Below are 18,356 nucleotides of genomic sequence, written 5' to 3'. Positions count from 1 at the left end.
ACCATTGTAAGAATCTTAAGAAGGTCCTTGTGTGTGTGTGTGTGTGTGTGTGTGTGTGTGTGTGTGTGTGTGTGTGTGTGTGTGTGTGTGTGTGTGTGTGTGTGAATGTGCATGGTTAAGTGAGCAGGCTCTGTTAATTTAGAGGGACTCCAGTCTGTCACATGGACTCTTCCAGAGAGCAGGTTTGGTGATATGTGTTTTAAATGGTGTTACACTGTGTGGTACATTGCGTGCATTACTATATGTTACACTGTGTGGTGAGATGTGGTGTTTTGTATTGCTTCTTATGATGCTCTGTCTCTGTCATTGCTTTTTTGGGTTTAATGTTAAACCAGGATGTACTGGGGGATGTTAAATATGGGAATATATTTACATTCTGTGATCGGTGTGCTGAATATAGTGCGATAGGGCTGCCATGATTAGTCGACTAGTCACGACTAATTTAATAGTCGATGTGTCTTTTTTTTGGTTTTGTCTTTGTTTTTATTTACGGCTATGGACCTCAAAAGTGTGGGATCACTTTAATAAAATGAAACGCGTGCAATGCAATATCTGCAAGGCAGAACTTGCCTTCCACGGCAGCACAACCGCGATGCACGAGCACCTGAAGCATGTTGTGGCTGATTGTGAAAATGATGAAGAGGGACCGTCATCTCTGTTATCTAAATTGCTAGTTAGCTGCTAAAATTAGCATAAACAGTTAACTTAGTTAACTGTTAACTTAGTACTTACTCATCGTGATAGCTGTACAAGTTAACATTAGCAATGGCGATTTGTTTCATTAGCCTTAGCATGCATTCATGTGTTTTCTGTAACGTCAGTGAGACCAAAACTTTATTTTTGTGAATAATTCCTTAGCTTCAGGTACCTACCTAATTTGATTTAAATGTAGCTAAGTTTAACGCTAGAGACAAATGAAAGAAAGAAAAACCTAAACAAAAAAATTTCTTTAAATTAATGTATTATTTTTGTGTTGTTTAAGCCAGTGCCTTATCCTTATTTTAATAATTGTTTGTTGCAACCAGCTGCATATTTCATTAAAGGTTTAATGAATTATGATATAAATTGTTTTTATTTTTAGTTAGCATATAGCTGAAATCTAATGATGGTTAGCCTATATAATAGCAGCTGCACCCTAGTGCGATAAGCTGTATGTTTTATATTCAATTAACATATGATCTGACTAGTCGACTTAATCATAAAAAATTATTGGTGATTAGTCAACTATAAAAATAATAGTTTGTGGCAGCCCTATTGTGCGACATGATATTTTCGATCATTGGTCAGAAGTAGGTGTGGTTATTTTGATTACTTGCTGCTGCAGTCAGATGGAGGTGGTTAAAATCTGCACTCCACTACACATTTATACTCATTACAGTACCTCCTCTGTGCCTAAATGTATATAACAAATTGGTCTGTGTTTGGCAGAAAGTCAAGAGATGTTCAAAAGTAACTTTATACGAGTCCAAGTCTCAAGTTTCTGTGTTTAGAGTCCAAGTCTTGAGTCTTTAAATTTTAGACTTTAGAGTCAAATCTCAAGTCCTCCTTTTTGTTTCGTCTCATCACAGTTTATAGTCTCATTTATTTATGAGGTTATTAACATGCATTCTCAGGCACAAAGACATCGACAAGTACCTGAAACTGTTAAATTTGCACGGTCTACAAACCAATGTTAGCTAAAGACATTAGTAGTAGGACAATGGAGCATGTACCTATAAAAGTAATATGGAGTTTACGAGAAAAAAAATATTTATTAGCTATTGATCTGTCTTGCTAACTAGTTGGTTAGAATACTTGTTATGCCAACTACAGGATAGGTAACATGCTTGCTTTTCACACCAAACTTTCATTCTGTTTTAAATTTGGTTAAAATTCAATGTGATTTTGCCAGGGTCCTTCAACTATGTCCTTCTCAATTATTTGGTACCCATAGGTGATGATTTCTTTCGTTGTTTTTAATGTCTGCGACTCGAGTCACCATCTTTACTGAAAACACACAGAGAAAACCCACCGACCCACTTGCAGTGGAAAGGCGCCCCCAGTGGGACGAGGTGGTCTTCCAGTGGGAAAGCGCCCCCAGTGGGACGGGGTGGTCTTCCAGTGGAAAGGCACCCCCAGTGGGACAGGGTGGTCTTCCAGTGGAAATGCGCCCCCAGTGGGACGGGGTGGTCTTCCAGTGGAAAGGCGCCCCCAGTGGAACGAGGTGGTCTTTCAGTGGAAAGGAGCCCCCAGTGGGACGGGGTGGTCTTCCAGTCGAAAGGCGCCCCCAGTGGGACGGGGTGGTCTTTCAGTGGAAAGGCGCCCCCAGTGGGACGGGGTGGTCTTTCAGTGGAAAGGCACCCCCAGTGGGACGGGGTGGTCTTCCAGTGGAAAGGCACACCCAGTGGGACGAGGTGGTCTTCCAGTGGTAAGGTGCCCCCAGTGGGACGAGGTGGTCTTCCAGTGGAAAGGCACACCCAGTGGGACGAGGTGGTCTTCCAGTGGTAAGGTGCCCCCAGTGGGACGAGGTGGTCTTCCAGTGGAAAGGCACACCCAGTGGGACGAGGTGGTCTTCCAGTGGAAAGGCACACCCAGTGGGACGAGGTGGTCTTCCAGTGGTAAGGTGCCCCCAGTGGGACGAGGTGGTCTTCCAGTGGAACTGCTCTTCACTGTGATCATCTGTACTTGGGAAATTCAAGCGTCGCTGCTCCATGTCCCAGAGTTCGGCGTGTGGATGATAAAGCAGCTGTTGAATTGTCAGCTGGACCTGAAGCAGTTCTCAGGGTTTACTATTCGTAGCTTATAGATGACACATCAGGGTGTTGGATGAGCACTGTAGTGTTGGGCATCTTAAGGTTTCCACACAGTTTGTACTGACTGATTGTGTTGGGTCAAAGAGTTGCATACCCAGGGAAAACACTGACGGTGTGTGTGTGTGTGTGTGTGTGTGTGTGTGTGTGTGTGTGTGTGTGTGTGTGTGTGTGGCAGCTCAGCTGATGTGGCTCATGATATAGAGCACTGTTTGTGCAAGGATGGACGACATCACTAGCTCTTTTGAAATTTCTTTCCTTGGGCAACTGAACAGGTCATAAAGAGTCTTCTGTTTGTTTTGGGGATGATGATGATGATGATGGTGGTGGTGGTGGTGATGAAGATAAGGGTGGGACGTGGTGCACTGCGACCGGATGACCGCCTGCTCCGCTCTCTGTCCGCAGACGGTTCTGAAAGAGGGCAAGCTGATGAAACAGACCAACTCGTTTCAGCGCTGGAAGAGGAGATACTTCAAGCTGCGAGGGCGAACGCTGTACTACGCCCAGACGGCCAAGGTCAGTCTCGCCCGGCCAGCCAATCGCCTGGCCCACTGATGTGGGGAAACACCGTACTGCCTTTTTATTTATTCGTTCGTTGTAATTGTGTGACTTGAACCTCTGTAAACCTCCAAATGTGCTATTATGGGTCACACAGTGTCAAACGTCTATCAGGTATAATTATAAATGTATCTTATTACTACATGAAGAAATCTGATGAAACCATTCAGTGGTTATTACACCACTGTTAGAAAAGTGTTATAACTATTGACATGATATAACTATAAACACTGATGAATCATTAGAATGTTTTTTAAGAATATTGATGTTAATAACGTAATTAAGTGCTTTTTATATTTCTAAATTGCAGTATAGATATTAACTGAGTTAATCATTAGCACGACTGACTGATTCACAGAAGCAGTTTGCTGTGCTACACCTGTGCTCTTCTGGACACAGGTGTGGGAGTTCTGTTAGAACGTAGAAGCTCCCAGCTATAGAACACTTTTACTTTCTGAAATCCATAGCACATGCTAATTTGGTCTGATTGCTGCCACTTGATTGGTTAGTGTTGAGGTGATTGATTTTGTGATACCTGTGCTGTTTGTAGTCGATCATCTTTGATGAGGTGGATCTGACTGATGCCAGTGTAGCAGAGTCCAGTACCAAGAACGTCAACAACAGCTTCACTGTAAGTCACACACACACACACACACACACACACACACACACACACACACACACACACACACACACACACACACACACACACACACCTATAGACACATACACCCATCTTAGTTTGGGCCATTTGGATTTAGAGTCTTTCACTCATACCCTTTTAGAGATCATTCCCTGGTGAGAGATTGAGAGCGGTCCAGATTGAGAGCGGTCCGAAGTGTTGCTGACACTCTTCATCTCACTAACACTCTTACGGTTCACTTCTCATTAACTCGCTCACTAAAATGTTCACAGCTCACTAATACGCTCACGGCTCATGTCTCCGGCTCACGGTTGACATCTCACTAACACGCTCAAGTGCAAAGCATGCACCAGCTGCTCAAGGACACGGCGTGAGTGGCGCGCTTACATCGTGACTGCAGAATGGTTTATTCACCTCTTTTTTAGATAATTATTATTGTTGCAGTGGTTAGTTATTTATTTGGTGATCTGCTCTAGGCTTGAGGTGATTGCATATTTTTGCTTCCAAACATTTACTTTGATCTTGGTTTTTAGAGCTGTTTTGCTATTATTTTCCTGGTATAGTTTCAGTAGTTTTTATAATATTTAATTATTTTTAATATATATATATATATATATATATATATATATATATATATATATATATATATATATATATATATATATATATATAATTTTTTTTTTAATTTTGGTTTTTGTTTTCTAGTAATTGGTCTGGAGTTGATATTTGAGAACCCTTCTCTTAGAAATGTGTTCCTGCCAAATATATCATTAAATGAAAACGCACATTTCTGGATGTTAGTCAGACTTAATCACCGCCGCTACGCTGTTTGGCTACGTTCTCTCAGGCTTTAGCCTCGTTTAGCCAGAGTTTCAGTAGCAAAGGCTGATTACATCGTACATGTTACCCTGTAGCTTCACCAAGGGCCTCAGTGTAAATTTGCTTCTCTCTTACACACACACACACACACACACACACACACACACACATACATACGCACATCTATATACTTACTGTACACTAGATATTCAGAATTGTAGTAAAGCTTCCAGAGACTTCCAGACATCTTTATATTAGCAGTTTCCCCTGTGGTACAGGGATTTATTATCCCGTGATGTTTATTTCTGTATTGTGACTCTGGTGCTCATTAATCCTTGAGCCTCCCTCTCTCCACTTTGTGTACAGTTTCAGAGTGCTGGATTTGGGATAAAACGCTCCAAGTATTGTGAGAAGTTTCCTTGTCTTGATGGCAGTGGTTTCTACAACTGGTATGGTCTCTGATGACTGGTAGAGTGTAGATGTCGATGACCCAGATCTTTTTCTTACTATTCATGCTGCCCTCAGCATCTGCTGTGTTACCTATGATTCACCCAGTCCTAACTAGCTGCCGTCTTCTTCTAACCATCCGACCACACATATCTAGAACAAATGCGCTATTGTGGTTGGCCTCTGTGCCTCTGTGCTCCATCAGGTGCTTTATGTGAAGGCTCTAGAGTCCTCTTGATGTTGGGCATCTGTAGGGCACTGAATCATAGGCCTTCTTGCAGTCTTGTAGAGTGGGTGACCGGCAATGGCCAGAGGAGGATGGGTTTCCCCCCCTGAGTCTTGGTTTCTCTCAAGGTTTCTTCCTCATGCTCTTAGGGAGTTTTTCCTTGCCACTGTCGACCTTGACTTACTCACTGTGGGCTTGGACTGGGACACTTGTAAAGCTGCTTTGTGACAACTGTGGTAAAAAGCGCTATATAAATAAATGTTGATTTTGATAGATTTTTTTATATTGATTGTTAGTCTACGTGTTTAAGCATCCAACGTTCCCACATCCATTCATGACCGTGAGTGTCTTGTAGGTGTTCCAGTAGCCCACTTGTCTTTTTAAGTGAGACAGGCAGGCAACATTAGTCAAAGTCAAATTTATTTTACTTTTGGGGCCATGACTAAGAGGCTACAGCGGAGACGCCCTGGTATATATACATACGTAAGGTAAAGGAGGCCTGGGTAGAGGGTAGAGGCTGGATGGAGCTGTTCCACAACAGTATACGCCAAAGGACATCTGGTGTTGATACGGACATTTAAACGTATAAATAGGTATGGACACTGGATTTAATATGGACATTTAGAAATATACATGAACAGATGTATTTATTTGTATAGATTTTTTTTATCCAAAGTGGGTAAAAAAACCCTGCAGGAAACAAAACTCAATATTGAATGCAAACTATTTTCAAGTACTTTTGTTTTTGTTTGTTTTGTTATGTAGCTGTATGGCTTAGAAGTTTTGTCTGGCCAAAGAAGAATTGTTTTAATAAAGTAAATAAGAAAGGAAATATACTTACTTGTGAGTAGATTCGGAAAGGCATTCAGAAAATGGCAGCCTTCTTCAAATGTGATTCTTTGGGAGTTATAGAGCTGTGTAATTGGTTAATGTATCAGTTAACGTACAATCATGTGTTCAATCTCCTTCATTCTCCTCTGTCATTAGTTCAGATCTGTTTTACTTGAGCAAGGAACTTTCTATGTTGCATGCTCTTTTGAACCATTTCAGAGTGTTGTGTGTGTGTGTGTGTGTGTGTGTGTGTGTGTGTGTGTGTGTGTTTACGTGTAATAGAGAGCAAGTCTGAATGTGTTGTTTGAAGTTTATTTATGGTTGACATTTGGACTGATTTAGTTTTAATAGCAGGGTGGAGGATTTGACTGTGTGTATCCGGTCTCAGCAGCAGCTGTGTGTGAGTGTGTGTGAGTGAGTGTGTGAGTGTGAGTGTGTGTGTGAGTGTGTGTGTGTGTGTGTGTGTGAGTGTGTGTGTGTGTGTGTGTGTGTGTGTGTGAGTGAGTGTGTGTGTGTGTGAGTGCGTGTGTGTGTGTGTGTGTGTGTGAGTGAGTGTGTGTGTGTGTGTGAGTGCGTGTGTGTGTGTGTGTGTGTGTGTGTGTGTGTGTGTGTGTGTGTGTGTGTGTGTGTGTGTGCGTTAAATGATATTCCTAGCAATTGTCATCAGTATAGCAATTGAGAAGAATGTATCATATATATCTCTTTACGTTTTTCTCTCTTTGCAGCCAATTAATAATAAACAAATTATTTGTGAAATACTAAAACCTCCAAGCCCCATTACCTGAGAGAGTCTTCTAACAGGAACTGTGAGCTAAAATGGGCATGTAGCGTGAGGTTAAGTAGGAAGTATAGTGAAAAGTATAGTAAAAGTATAGTGTGAGCAGCAACATGAAGGACAGAGCGTCTGCACACCCCACCATACTCACTCTGCTCTTCATCAAGCGTCAGTATCAGGTGCAACCTGGGCACTACGCTCCCCTCTTCATCACTTCATCATCCACTCTCTCTGTCTCTGTGTTTCTATCCTTTCTATCCTTCTCTCTGTCTCTAAAGTCCTCTGTTCAACACCCCCCCAAGCACACATACACACACACACACACACACACACACACACACACTCACGCGCACACACACACACACACACACACACACACACACACACACACACACACACACACCTCAACACATACATGGTGTCTCCCTCTCTCTTTTTGTGGCTGTTGTAATGTAAGGGGGAGGGGTCTTTCCCCTAAACAGGAAGTTGATTTGCGTCACAGTGCTGGAAGGGGGAGGAGAGAGAGAAGGAAAAGGAAAGAGGGAGGGATTAGCTGTTGCTAACGGAATCTGAGGTGAACATACTTGGACAGCTCAGGGAGAGAAACTCGAAGTCAGAAATTGAGACAGAAATTGAGACGGAGACAGGCTGAGAGGGAGATAGAGTGACAGACAGACAGACAGACAGACAACACGAAACAGATAGACAGACAGACAGAGTGTCTGGTTGGGGTAAAGAGACACTATTGAGCTGGACCAAGTGGAACACATCAGCTAAAAGTAAGAAGAAAAAATGAGAAGAATGTGTGTGTATGTGTATGTTTGTGTGTGTGTGTGTGCATGTGTGTGTATCTGGGTATATGCAACCATTATAAACCTAACTATTGACTCTAACCCTGGATTTGGTCAGATTTATTTTAAAAAAATTTTAAATTCAATATAACTTATCAATATAACTTTTTAGAACTTTGTATAAACTTGGCATATATGATGAATTAATAAGGAATAGATAAATGACCTGTTTTAAACAGATGTTAGGTCCATTTCTTGGCTAACGGACTGTTGTAGCTCACTGTAGTAAGTACATCCATGGGGCCTGGGTGGTAGATGTTTGACTCACACAGAAGGGATTTGGTCTTCTGTCGGCAGCCTTCGCTGTACCAGGTTCCTCGGCAGTACGAACCCTTGGAAGTAGTGGATCTGTAACGCCTGTAGCACTTCAGCGCTAGACAGGAAGTGATGGGTATGACTCCAACAGGGTGCTGTCAGCTAGCGAGTCTGTCAGCAGTGTGACCTTCATTTAAGTAACAGATGGCAACAATTACTCTTATTCTGCCTGCAATTTTGATGTCATCCAATTAAGTTTGATTTAATTGTAAACTTTCATTGATTGTCTGAGTCCGTCTTAAGCCTGCCTGCTTTGTTAACTGACAAAAGAAAAAATGTTCAAGAAAAATCTCCAAATCTCTTTGAATTTGATTGACAAATCCCACTGAAACGGCTGGTGTGTGTGTGTGCGTGTGTGTGAGAGTGAGTGAGTCAGTTAGTGAGTCAGTGAGTGATAGCAGGGAGTGAAATCTAAAAATAAGTCTGTTTTTAATTCTTTTTGCTCCATGTGGTTATGTAAACGGCTGTCCTGTCTGTCAGGTGATCCTGCCAGAAAGCTTGGTTCTCTGGACTAGTCCTAAGGGCAAGACTGGTCCTAGTGCATGTGGTTCAGTACAAGTCTGCTCATAGTACAAGTCCTTGCTCAGAAAGTTTATCCAAGGTTATGATGACGTGGGTTTGTGCTTGTGTTTGTGTGAGTGTGTTTGCCTCTGTGTGTGTGTGTGTGTGTGTGTGTGTGTGTGTGTGTGTGTGTGTGTGTTTTCTGGCGGAGGAAAGCACGAGTTATTTTTATCCATGTGGGAACAGCGGGGCTTTGGAAGCAGCTGAGGAAGTGGAAGCACACACACACACACACACACACACACACACACACACACACACACACACACACACACACACTGTGTCCCAGCACAGTAACTGAGCCATGTACACTAGCAGGAGTCCAACAAAAGGGCTTCTCATAAAAAATAATAATAATAAACAAACAAACAAAAAAGTGTGGCTTCTTAGAAAATGTTCATTATTAGTGATTGTGCTTGTGATATTGCAGCTGTACTGGACTTGGCTGTATTTTCTGATGTGGAATATTTTGTTCGATGGTAATGTGTGTGATTGGTCGGTTCATATGACACTGTGCTGTATGCACGGATGTCATGGTTTTGTGATCACTTTGCTTTGGGATTAACTTTGCTCGTACCAAAATATGCATGTGTGGTAGCTATAGGCACACGATAAGAAAAGTATTAACCAGATGCACAGACCCTGGGAGGAGGGATCTGCTTGGCTGTGGACCCTCCGGGCTTGTCCCAAGGTGCACCAGAGGAGGGAGATAATGATGAAGGCAGTGACTGAGAGGGGAGGGGGGTGTGAGCGGATGTGGGCTTGTCCAAAAATGGTTATTTTACATATTATTGGTTACTATAGGGTACATATTTACTAAGCTGGATCCAGAGAATCCAGAGTTGCCAGATCTTATGAGACTTACAGCATTCTTTAAGGTAAACTCACATTTACTTCTTACATATCTGCTCTTCTCTCTCCATTTCTAGATCATCACTCCGTGTAGACGCTTGATTCTTTGTGCGGAGAACAGAAAGGAGATGGAGGAGTGGATGGCAGCACTGAAGAGTGTGCAGAACCGAGAACACTTCGAGGTGTGTGTGTGTGTGTGTGTCCAATGAGATTACATCACAAGAATAAAGATAGATTAGATACAGACTATATTAGTTAGATTTAGTTTGTGGGAATTGTGGTGTTTGTATATGTACTCATGTGTTTGTGTGTGTACACGTGTGTGCATGTGTGTATGTACATATATGCATGTGCACATTTATGCATACGTGCACATTATCTACAAGTGTGTCCTGCTGCTGTGTGGAGACCAAGCAGAGCTGCTGTCAATCATCTGTGTATCAACCAATTAGATTATTGGTCTTCCAATCACAGTTCCACTCATAGTTTGCATTGGTTATAGTACAAAGTTAAAGTTCTCCATCACCACGATGGATTTCCATCATTTTGAATTTTTTGGGGAAAAAATTTGTCAAATCATAATAAACCACACGGGCGCGCGTGCTATCTGTTTTGAGGCCGAAATATGATCCTCTCACTGGCGCTCATCAGCGCTGGATGGATGAAGGCGGTGTCATTTGATTGACTTGCGGGTCATCCAAGTCCAGTTTGTTTTGGTCAGTTTATGTTTTCAACTTGTTTGGTTGTGCCAAAGACATTTCTCCGATTGAATCGACATAAACATCATACAGGCGGTCCCCGGGTTATGAGGTTCCGGAGTTACGATTTTGCGTGGTTACAACTAGGCTTGTCACGATACTAAGAATTACAACTTCGATACGATACGATACTTAAAAAAATATTGAAATTCGATACCATGCCTCAGCGCAATGAACAAAGTCATGTTTGCAGGGTTCAATTCAAGTGCTTGTACCAATATTTCCCAGCACATTAAACTTAATTAAGTTAAATATTTATACATATACTCGAAATGATTCGAAATATTGCGCTTTTAATCACATTATTTAATGGTTGTTTATTTTCAAAACGCCCAATCTTAACGTCTTCACGTTCTCTCATGTTTCATCCTGGAATTACAAGAGGCTCGTATTTGTTAATATAATACAAGAAAACTGTTCAGTCAGACAGATATTTGTTGTGAAACGAAGTAGTTACAATTTCAACATTTTCAAGTACTTTAGCCTAAATTGCAGCACTTTTCAAACCTGAAACACACTGAAACACAAAGCAGCATTAAAATTCGTCAGGTAAGTGTTCATTCCCCTGTTTTGAGGGGTGTTTCTTTTATACTACCACATATAGTTTCGGACAGGGCTCTCAAGTTTTGAATTCATTTCAGAGTGTGAGAGTCGGTGGCGAACGTAAGTTGTCGAGCGGGGGAGTGGGGGGGGCGAACGTAAGTTGTTGAGCGGGAGGGGGGGGAGGCTGGCGAACGTAAGTTGTCGAGGGGGGGTGTTGTTGTATTTCGCGATCGATCGCCAGTGGAGGGCGACATATATATATATATATATATATATATATATATATATATAAATCAGAGGTAAATGAACTAGATTTTTTTTTTCTCGCCGTGTGAAATCGGAAGTGTGGCGTGAGAGCGTGTGAAGACGGTAAAATGCGTGAGACTTGACGCTCAATGCGTGAGAACACTGGTTTCGGACAACACTGCAAAGCGGAAAGTATAAAGCCTCCACCGCTCGCGGAGGTTTGCGCGAGGTGCGTGCGGAGTCGAGCGCTATGGTCACTCAACCAGGCTTTAGCGCCCTTCGTTGAAATGCTCCAAAAGCACAGCTTGCAAACGGGCTTGTTCATGTCCTTCGGTTTTCCATCTGTATCTGCTTCGAGTCCAACAGCACTGCGTTTGCTTTAGCTGCCATATTAGCATTACAAACTGTCCTGTGCATTACGGCAGCTTGGGTGGGTCAAACGAAAGCGCATTTTATGTAAAAAGAATCGATACTTAAGGGAAACGAGTATTGTACCGTTTCAGAATGTTCAGTATCGATACGTATCGATATATCGATTTTTTTGACAACACTAGTTACAACACATCTCCCATTTACTGTACAGTACGTTATTTAAATACAGTATGTACGTAAGTTCATACTGGAACGGATCGACGTCGTAACACGGGAACCGCCTGTATTTCAGACATCAGAAGAACTTCAGAGGTAGATGTAAGATAAATTCAGTATTTTATCTTTATTATTATTTTATCTTTTATAAGTTACATTTTTATCAGAAATATAAGAAAGTGTGTACAGGTGGTCAGATGATCTGGTTCATCATAGCCACCCGTAACTTACAGCATAAGGCGTAATACATGAACAAAAGCATATAATTTATGTCCTAATGAACCAACAATTTAATATTTTATATATTAAAACTAACTATAATCATAATACTTGTAATTCTTTTAAACTTTATTTGCATAATTTCTTTGAGTTGTTTTTAATATTTTGTGTTTTAATTGTGTTAACAGAATCTTTAGGTTACAGCATTTTCTCAGAATATTAATAGAAATTTAGTTTAATTTCACCATAATGATACCTGACTTTTTTATTAATTAATTGAAAGATGAATCATTAAATATTCATTTGTTCATTCATTTTGAATATTATAATGTCATGTCCATACTATAAACTACTGACTACATTTCAAAGTTTATTTGAATTTGTAGTGAAATATAGAAGTTATGTGTCACGTAGGGCAACGCCCCCTCTCGTAGCTGTCACTCTGGGTTCCCTCATGTCCGTGTTCCCTGCCTGTTTGTCCCGCCCTGCTCGTTTGTCTTCGTGTTTCCTTGTTTGTTACCACGCCCCTGTGTCATTGTCATCACCTGTCCCTTGTTTAGTCCTGTGTATATTAATCCCTGTGTCTCCCAGGTCTAGTTGTCGGTCTTTTTGTTTTTGCTGTGTTTTGCCTGTTCACCCTAGTGCTGCTGTTTAGTGAGTCCTCCTTGTTGTGTTTTGCCATGTCTGTCCGTGTTTCGCGTTCTGATTGCCTGCACGTTATGACCCATGCCTGTGACTACAACACTGCCTATGGAATTTCCTTGAATAAATCTCGCTCTCCTCAGCGTTTGTGTTCGCCTCCGTGTTCTGCTCCGCGCAGAACGTTACATTATGGTTATTTATATTGAAGAATCTCTCCCCCGATCAGATTTTTCTTCATTTAGCTTTAATACAGTCTGAGAAATAAGGCGCATTTTTTTCCATTTAAAATGTCAACTTTTAAATGACATGCCGGGGCAGTTCTCTCTGTTGGAGGTGCCTGCTCCTCTTCACCCTTCTACACACTATGCACTATACTACACACTATAGACCAGGGGTCTCCAACCTTTTTGAAACTGGGAGCTACTTTTTGGATACCAATTATTGCGGAGGGCTACCCGAAAAGTTGTTGAGCGGGGGGAGTTGGCGAACGAAAGTTGCGTGTGCGAGTGTCAATTGCTAATTGCTAAGCGGGAGGACCGCTAGCAACCGCAGACAATCTATAATAGCAGCAAAAACATGACGTGGCGACTCATGACGTGGGTGACCCCTGGTTTATTCAATATTGACGGCAGCCTAACTTTTTGATTGACAGCTAATTGAGCAATAGAACACGAGAGGGAGTGTGTTATTGTGAATATATGTACATGCCGTTACTTGACAACGTGTCCGCGGAGTGATACAGAGAATGAGAATACCGTGCTGTTATCACACATATCTGCAGGGTTAGAACACTTCTCAACCAGTCGGATTGTGAACTAACTTTTGTATAATTGGCGAATAATCATTTAGTGTTAGAAGGGGAGGAACAATTTTGATTGGACATAAATTTAAGTAGATTTCTCGATTTTCAAATTTATATGTAATTCATTGGACCTTTGGCGAGCTACTCGGAAAGGGGTGGCGAGCTACTGGTAGCTCGCGAGCGACGTGTTGGAGACCCCTGCTATAGACTATACTACACACTATAGACCCCCCATACTCAAATAGCGGCCCGCAAATAGCTATCTATTTCGGGCCCGCGAGCTGTTTAGAAAAGTGTTTTTTTTTTTAGGAATTTTTTTTTCAATCGCGCTATCTCAAGACGATGCCGGGGATTGCCTTTATGGCAACAACAAACAGGTAGCAGACGCCCAAATGCGTTCAACTCCCCCCCCCCCCCACCCCCCTTAACCGGCCCCTTCAGTGATTGAAAAAATAAAATGTGGCCCGTCATCATTTCTAATTGAGTACCCCTGCTATAGACTATACACTGCTACTAGGGAAGATGAGGCTGTATGTAATAACTAGTTCAGTGTGCTCAGTCATCATTAAAGGGGGGGCCACAGGGTCCCTCCTCTGCTGCTACAGAAGCTCTCTTGGGTGGATGTGGGGTCCTGGCAGTCTCTGGCAGGGCGGATGGGGCGGTGTGGCGGAACACACGGGCTTATTTGGAAAAATTCTTCCTTTTTTCTCTCTTTTCAAGATGGTCACAGTACATTTATAGTGCTGATGGTTTCCACACTGTGTCCCAAGTTGCAGTTTGCAGCTTCTTTAATACGTTTGATTAAAGAATCAAGAGGCACTTGAGTCGAGTAGTCAAGACTTTATATACACAATAATGCTGAAGTATACACAGTGAGGAAAATAAGTATTTGAACACCCAGCGACTTTGCAACTTCTCCCACTTAGAAATCATGGAGGGGTCTGAAATTTTCATCTTAGGTGCACGTCCACTGTGAGAGACATAATCTAAGAAAAAAATCTGGAAATCACAATGTATGATTTTCAAATTATTTATTTGTGTGTTACTGCTGCAAATAAGTATTTGAACACCTGCCAATCAGCAGAAGTTCTGGCCCTCAAAGACCCCCTCTAAAAAGTCCACCTCCACTCCACTTATTATTCTAAATTAGAAGCACCTGTTTGAGATCGTTAGCTGCATAAAGACACCTGTCCACATGTCCACCTGTCCAACTTCCCCAAATGTCCAGTATGTCCCTATGGCCAGCTCTGGCAAGCTTCTTCCAATGCACAGAGGCTTCTGTGGTCCTGGGATTTGAGTTGTAGTAAAACTGATGAAGATGTGAGCGGTCAGTACAAACGTGATCGAAGGGGACTGGGAAGTACATGATTGGTTGATACAGAAATGATTGGCAGTTTCTCCACTGCTTCTGCCACTGTGTCCCCACAACGCAGGCTGGTGTCATGCTCTCTGACGTGTGCTGTGTTTCTCCAGTCCACCCAGTACAGCATGGACCATTTCTCTGGGATGCATAACTGGTATGCCTGCTCGCATGCCCGGCCCACCTACTGCAACGTCTGCAGAGAAGCTCTGAGTGGGGTCACCTCTCACGGCCTGTCCTGCGAAGGTGTGTGTGTGTGTGTGTGTGTGTGTGTGTGTGTGTGTGTGTGTGTGTGTGTGTGTGTGTGTGTGTGTGTTTGTGTGTGTGCTCGCGTGCACTTGCCTGCAGCTGATCTTACGTGTCTGTGTATGTTGATGAGGAAGTGCAGCTGTCCGTGTGTGAGGGTGTGTGGGAATGAATATATTTGCCAAGGTGTGGGTGTGTGTATAAGGGAGTGAGCTTGAGCAGTTGCGTGTCTGTGTATTTGTGATGTTGTGTGTGTTTGTGATGTTGTGCGTGTGTTTGTGATGGTATGTGATCTGTTGCAGTGTGCAAGTTTAAGGCCCACAAACGCTGTGCTGTCAGAGCTACAACTAACTGTAAGTGGACAACACTGGCCTCCATTGGCAAGGACATCATCGAGGATGAGGAGGGGGTAAGTGTGTGTGTGTGTGTGTGTGTGTGTGTGTGTGTGTGTGTGTGTGTGTGTGTGTGTGTGTGTGTGTAGTTTGGTGTTTATATTCCCATCCACTCTTGGTAAGTGGAGGCAAAAACATTTCTTCCTTAACAAATGGGAAACTTTCACTTTCATTACCAAAATGTTTTTTTATTACTTTATTACTTGAGTCACAACCGTTTGCGTTGGTATGAATCATTCATATGAAACTTCGCTGTGTTTCTTCAGTATAATCATGTATCAGTAAACAACATTAATAGAGTGCTCCTGTTTATTTGTACTTCGTTACTTCGAGTGCTTTTTTTACGCGATTGTCCATGACTTCCTGTCTGACTGGAAATCCAAATATGAGACAAACACACGTGCCAAACGTCTTGACTCAATGTACAGACGGTAAGAGGACACACCGATGAAACAAGTCACGACAGTGTGACCTTAACAAATTGCACAATGTCTTTTACTTATACCTTCTAACCACATCCTGTTTTTAGGCAATAATTAATGATTAAAACAACTGGTAACAATTAATATTTAAAACAACCGGTAATTAACCTTTTTGGAATAGGACTTGGAGTTTGTGGAATGTAGCTTTAGACTTGTGGGTGATGGATGACAAGATGCATCTTTGGGGCTGACGCTGTCTGGAAGACTTAACTCTCCTTATAGCGGAGACGGAACAGTCCGGAATCGCTGACTGGGTCTTTAGAACAGAGCAGGAGGGTACGGGCTCAGAAGAGCGACATCCACATACGGAAAACGACCTTCCACCCCGTGGCATGCTGGGAATCTCACACAGGCACATGCCAGTGTGGGTTCCATCAGGTGCCAGGATGTTTCCGAGCCAAGAACACCCTCTTCGCTGGGAAGCTGAAGGCAGGGTATTGCTGGAAGAGCCACTCAGACATGGCTGTCTGCCCCCACCCCGCCCCCAGACCCTCCGCCTGGGGCTTGTTTTAGTGCAGTTCCCTTGGCAAAAGGAATGGTGTGCAACGTTTGACATTAAGGAGTGTGTTGGTAGTGAGTGGGACATATATGAAGAGAGAGAGAGAACGAGAGGTGTGTGGGTGTGTTAAATTATACAGTATGTGGTGTTGGGGCGCATTGCAAACGTCATTAATGCTTTGCTGTTGGACACGGCACATGCTTCGTTCTAAAGGTCCGAAGGTGTGCAGTGGCGATCAGGAAGCCTCTCTTGCTTTCTCCGATGTACGTCTGACTGCATCTCCTGTCAGAGATGTAACGCAGTGCTACTGTACTGAGGTGTGAGTGGTCATGCCGGAGACTCTAGAGACGATTACTGTAGTCACTCTGTCAATAATCCTGCGTCATCACATCAGTTTACATGCGGGACATGTCCACTTCTCATTTTGTCATTTCGTTTCAAGTGCTGATGCATTTTAATACAAACAGACCGCCATTAATAACGCGTCCGTGTTGCCAGTTGTTGCTATGGCAGCAATGAAGCGACAAAACCTTAGAACAAATTAGATTGTTTTATATCCCTGTGTGTGTGTGTGTGTGTGTGTGTGTGTGTGTGTGTGTGTGTGTGTGTGTGTGTGTGTGTGTGTGATATGTGTATAAATGAATGCTGTGTTCCAACTACACCCACACTGTCTGATCACAGTGGTGCTAATTAGCATGGCCCTATTATTTAGCCTGACATGCAGACCCAAGCACCATGCTCTCTCTGTCTCTCTCTCTCTCACACTCTCTCTCTTTCTCTCTCTCTCTCTTTCTAGATCTCAATGCCGCATCAGTGGCTGGAAGGAAACCTGCCCGTCAGTGCTAAGTGCACTGTGTGTGATAAGACCTGTGGCAGTGTGCTGCGTCTGCAGGATTGGCGCTGCCTCTGGTGCAAAGCCATGGTGCGTGTGTGTGTGTGTGTGTGTGTGTGTGAGTGTGTAAGAGAGAGACTACATACATGTTTATGGTTTCTTTTTCTCAGACATGTCCTTGTTTTGCAGTTTTATGTTACTTCAGTTCTGTGTGTTACCACATTTCTATGTTACTTCAATTCTATGTGTTACCACATTTCTGTGTTACTTTAGTTCTATGTTACTTCAGTTCTGTGTGTTACCACAGTTCTATGTTACCTCAGTGCTCCATTGATTGCATAAAGCTGAACATACAATGATCACTTCTTAGATGCTGTGAGGAGTGAAATGTTGCTTTTGAACTTTGAATGGGATGGAAAGGGTTAAGGACAAGCATTCTGAACTTCATGATGTGTGTTTTGTAAATACTCGTGGGTGTGTGTGTGTGTTTGTGTCTACATACCACCACAGGTTAAATGACCTTGCCTTTGCCTTAATCAGTGTTGTGTGTGTGTGTATGCCTTTGGTGCATGTGTCTGTGTGCATGTACACATGTGGATATGGGGGGGTGTGTTTGTGTGTGTGTGTGTGTGTGTGTGTGTGTGTGTGGGCGGGCGTTGGATCTTCAGGTGCATGCAGCCTGTAAGGACCAGCTTCCTACTAAGTGCCCCCTGGGTCAGTGTAAAGTGTCTGTGATCCCACCCACCGCCCTCAACAGCATTGACTCTGATGGTGAGCATCCAATCACATCCCACTATCACACGTGACACTCTCGCCAGCCAATCAGAACTCCTGTTGCATATATGTGCTCGAACGTATTCAAATATCAAGTTGTTACAATGCCTGTCTAATAATATTACCAGCAGTGTTAAACAAGCCTGTGTGTGTGTGTGTGTGTGTGTGTGTGTGTGTGTGTGTGTGTGTGTGTGTAGGGTTCTGGAAGGCTACGTGTCCTCCCACCTGCACCAGTCCTTTGCTGGTGTTTGTGAACAGTAAGAGTGGTGATAATCAGGGAGTGAAGTTTCTTCGCCGATTCAAGCA

At 42.8% G+C, this 18,356-nt stretch overlaps 1 protein-coding gene and 1 long non-coding RNA gene across 3 annotated transcripts in view; one reads left to right on the top strand and one right to left on the bottom strand.

Annotated features, from left to right (window-relative positions):
* dgkd (diacylglycerol kinase delta) overlaps window positions 1-18,356 on the top strand; it is a 33,332-nt gene that overhangs the window by 1,541 nt on the left and 13,435 nt on the right. The window contains exons 2-9 of one of the 2 annotated variants that reach the window (XM_076976653.1): window positions 3,195-3,305; window positions 3,898-3,978; window positions 9,745-9,849; window positions 14,939-15,071; window positions 15,374-15,480; window positions 17,241-17,366; window positions 17,945-18,047; window positions 18,248-18,356. The exon at window positions 18,248-18,356 is cut by the window's right edge and continues 54 nt beyond it. In XM_076976653.1, coding sequence (XP_076832768.1) covers window positions 3,195-3,305; window positions 3,898-3,978; window positions 9,745-9,849; window positions 14,939-15,071; window positions 15,374-15,480; window positions 17,241-17,366; window positions 17,945-18,047; window positions 18,248-18,356 — 875 coding nt within the window. Of the gene's footprint in view, window positions 1-3,194; window positions 3,306-3,897; window positions 3,979-7,677; window positions 7,868-9,744; window positions 9,850-14,938; window positions 15,072-15,373; window positions 15,481-17,240; window positions 17,367-17,944; window positions 18,048-18,247 lie in introns of those variants that run through there. The other variant, XM_076976654.1, reaches the window with a different exon arrangement.
* On the bottom strand, window positions 4,783-7,658 carry LOC143477824 (uncharacterized). The gene is made up of 3 exons (XR_013121646.1): window positions 7,240-7,658; window positions 6,324-6,396; window positions 4,783-6,040 (listed from the first exon to the last, which is right to left on the bottom strand). It is a non-coding gene; the product is annotated as an uncharacterized LOC143477824 (long non-coding RNA).

The sequence above is a fragment of the Brachyhypopomus gauderio genome, chromosome 16 (genome assembly GCF_052324685.1).
Source record: "Brachyhypopomus gauderio isolate BG-103 chromosome 16, BGAUD_0.2, whole genome shotgun sequence".
NCBI classification, from domain to species: Eukaryota; Metazoa; Chordata; class Actinopteri; order Gymnotiformes; family Hypopomidae; genus Brachyhypopomus; species Brachyhypopomus gauderio.
Note: the sequence above shows the minus strand (reverse complement) of the source record. Positions and strands in the feature narration are given on the sequence as shown.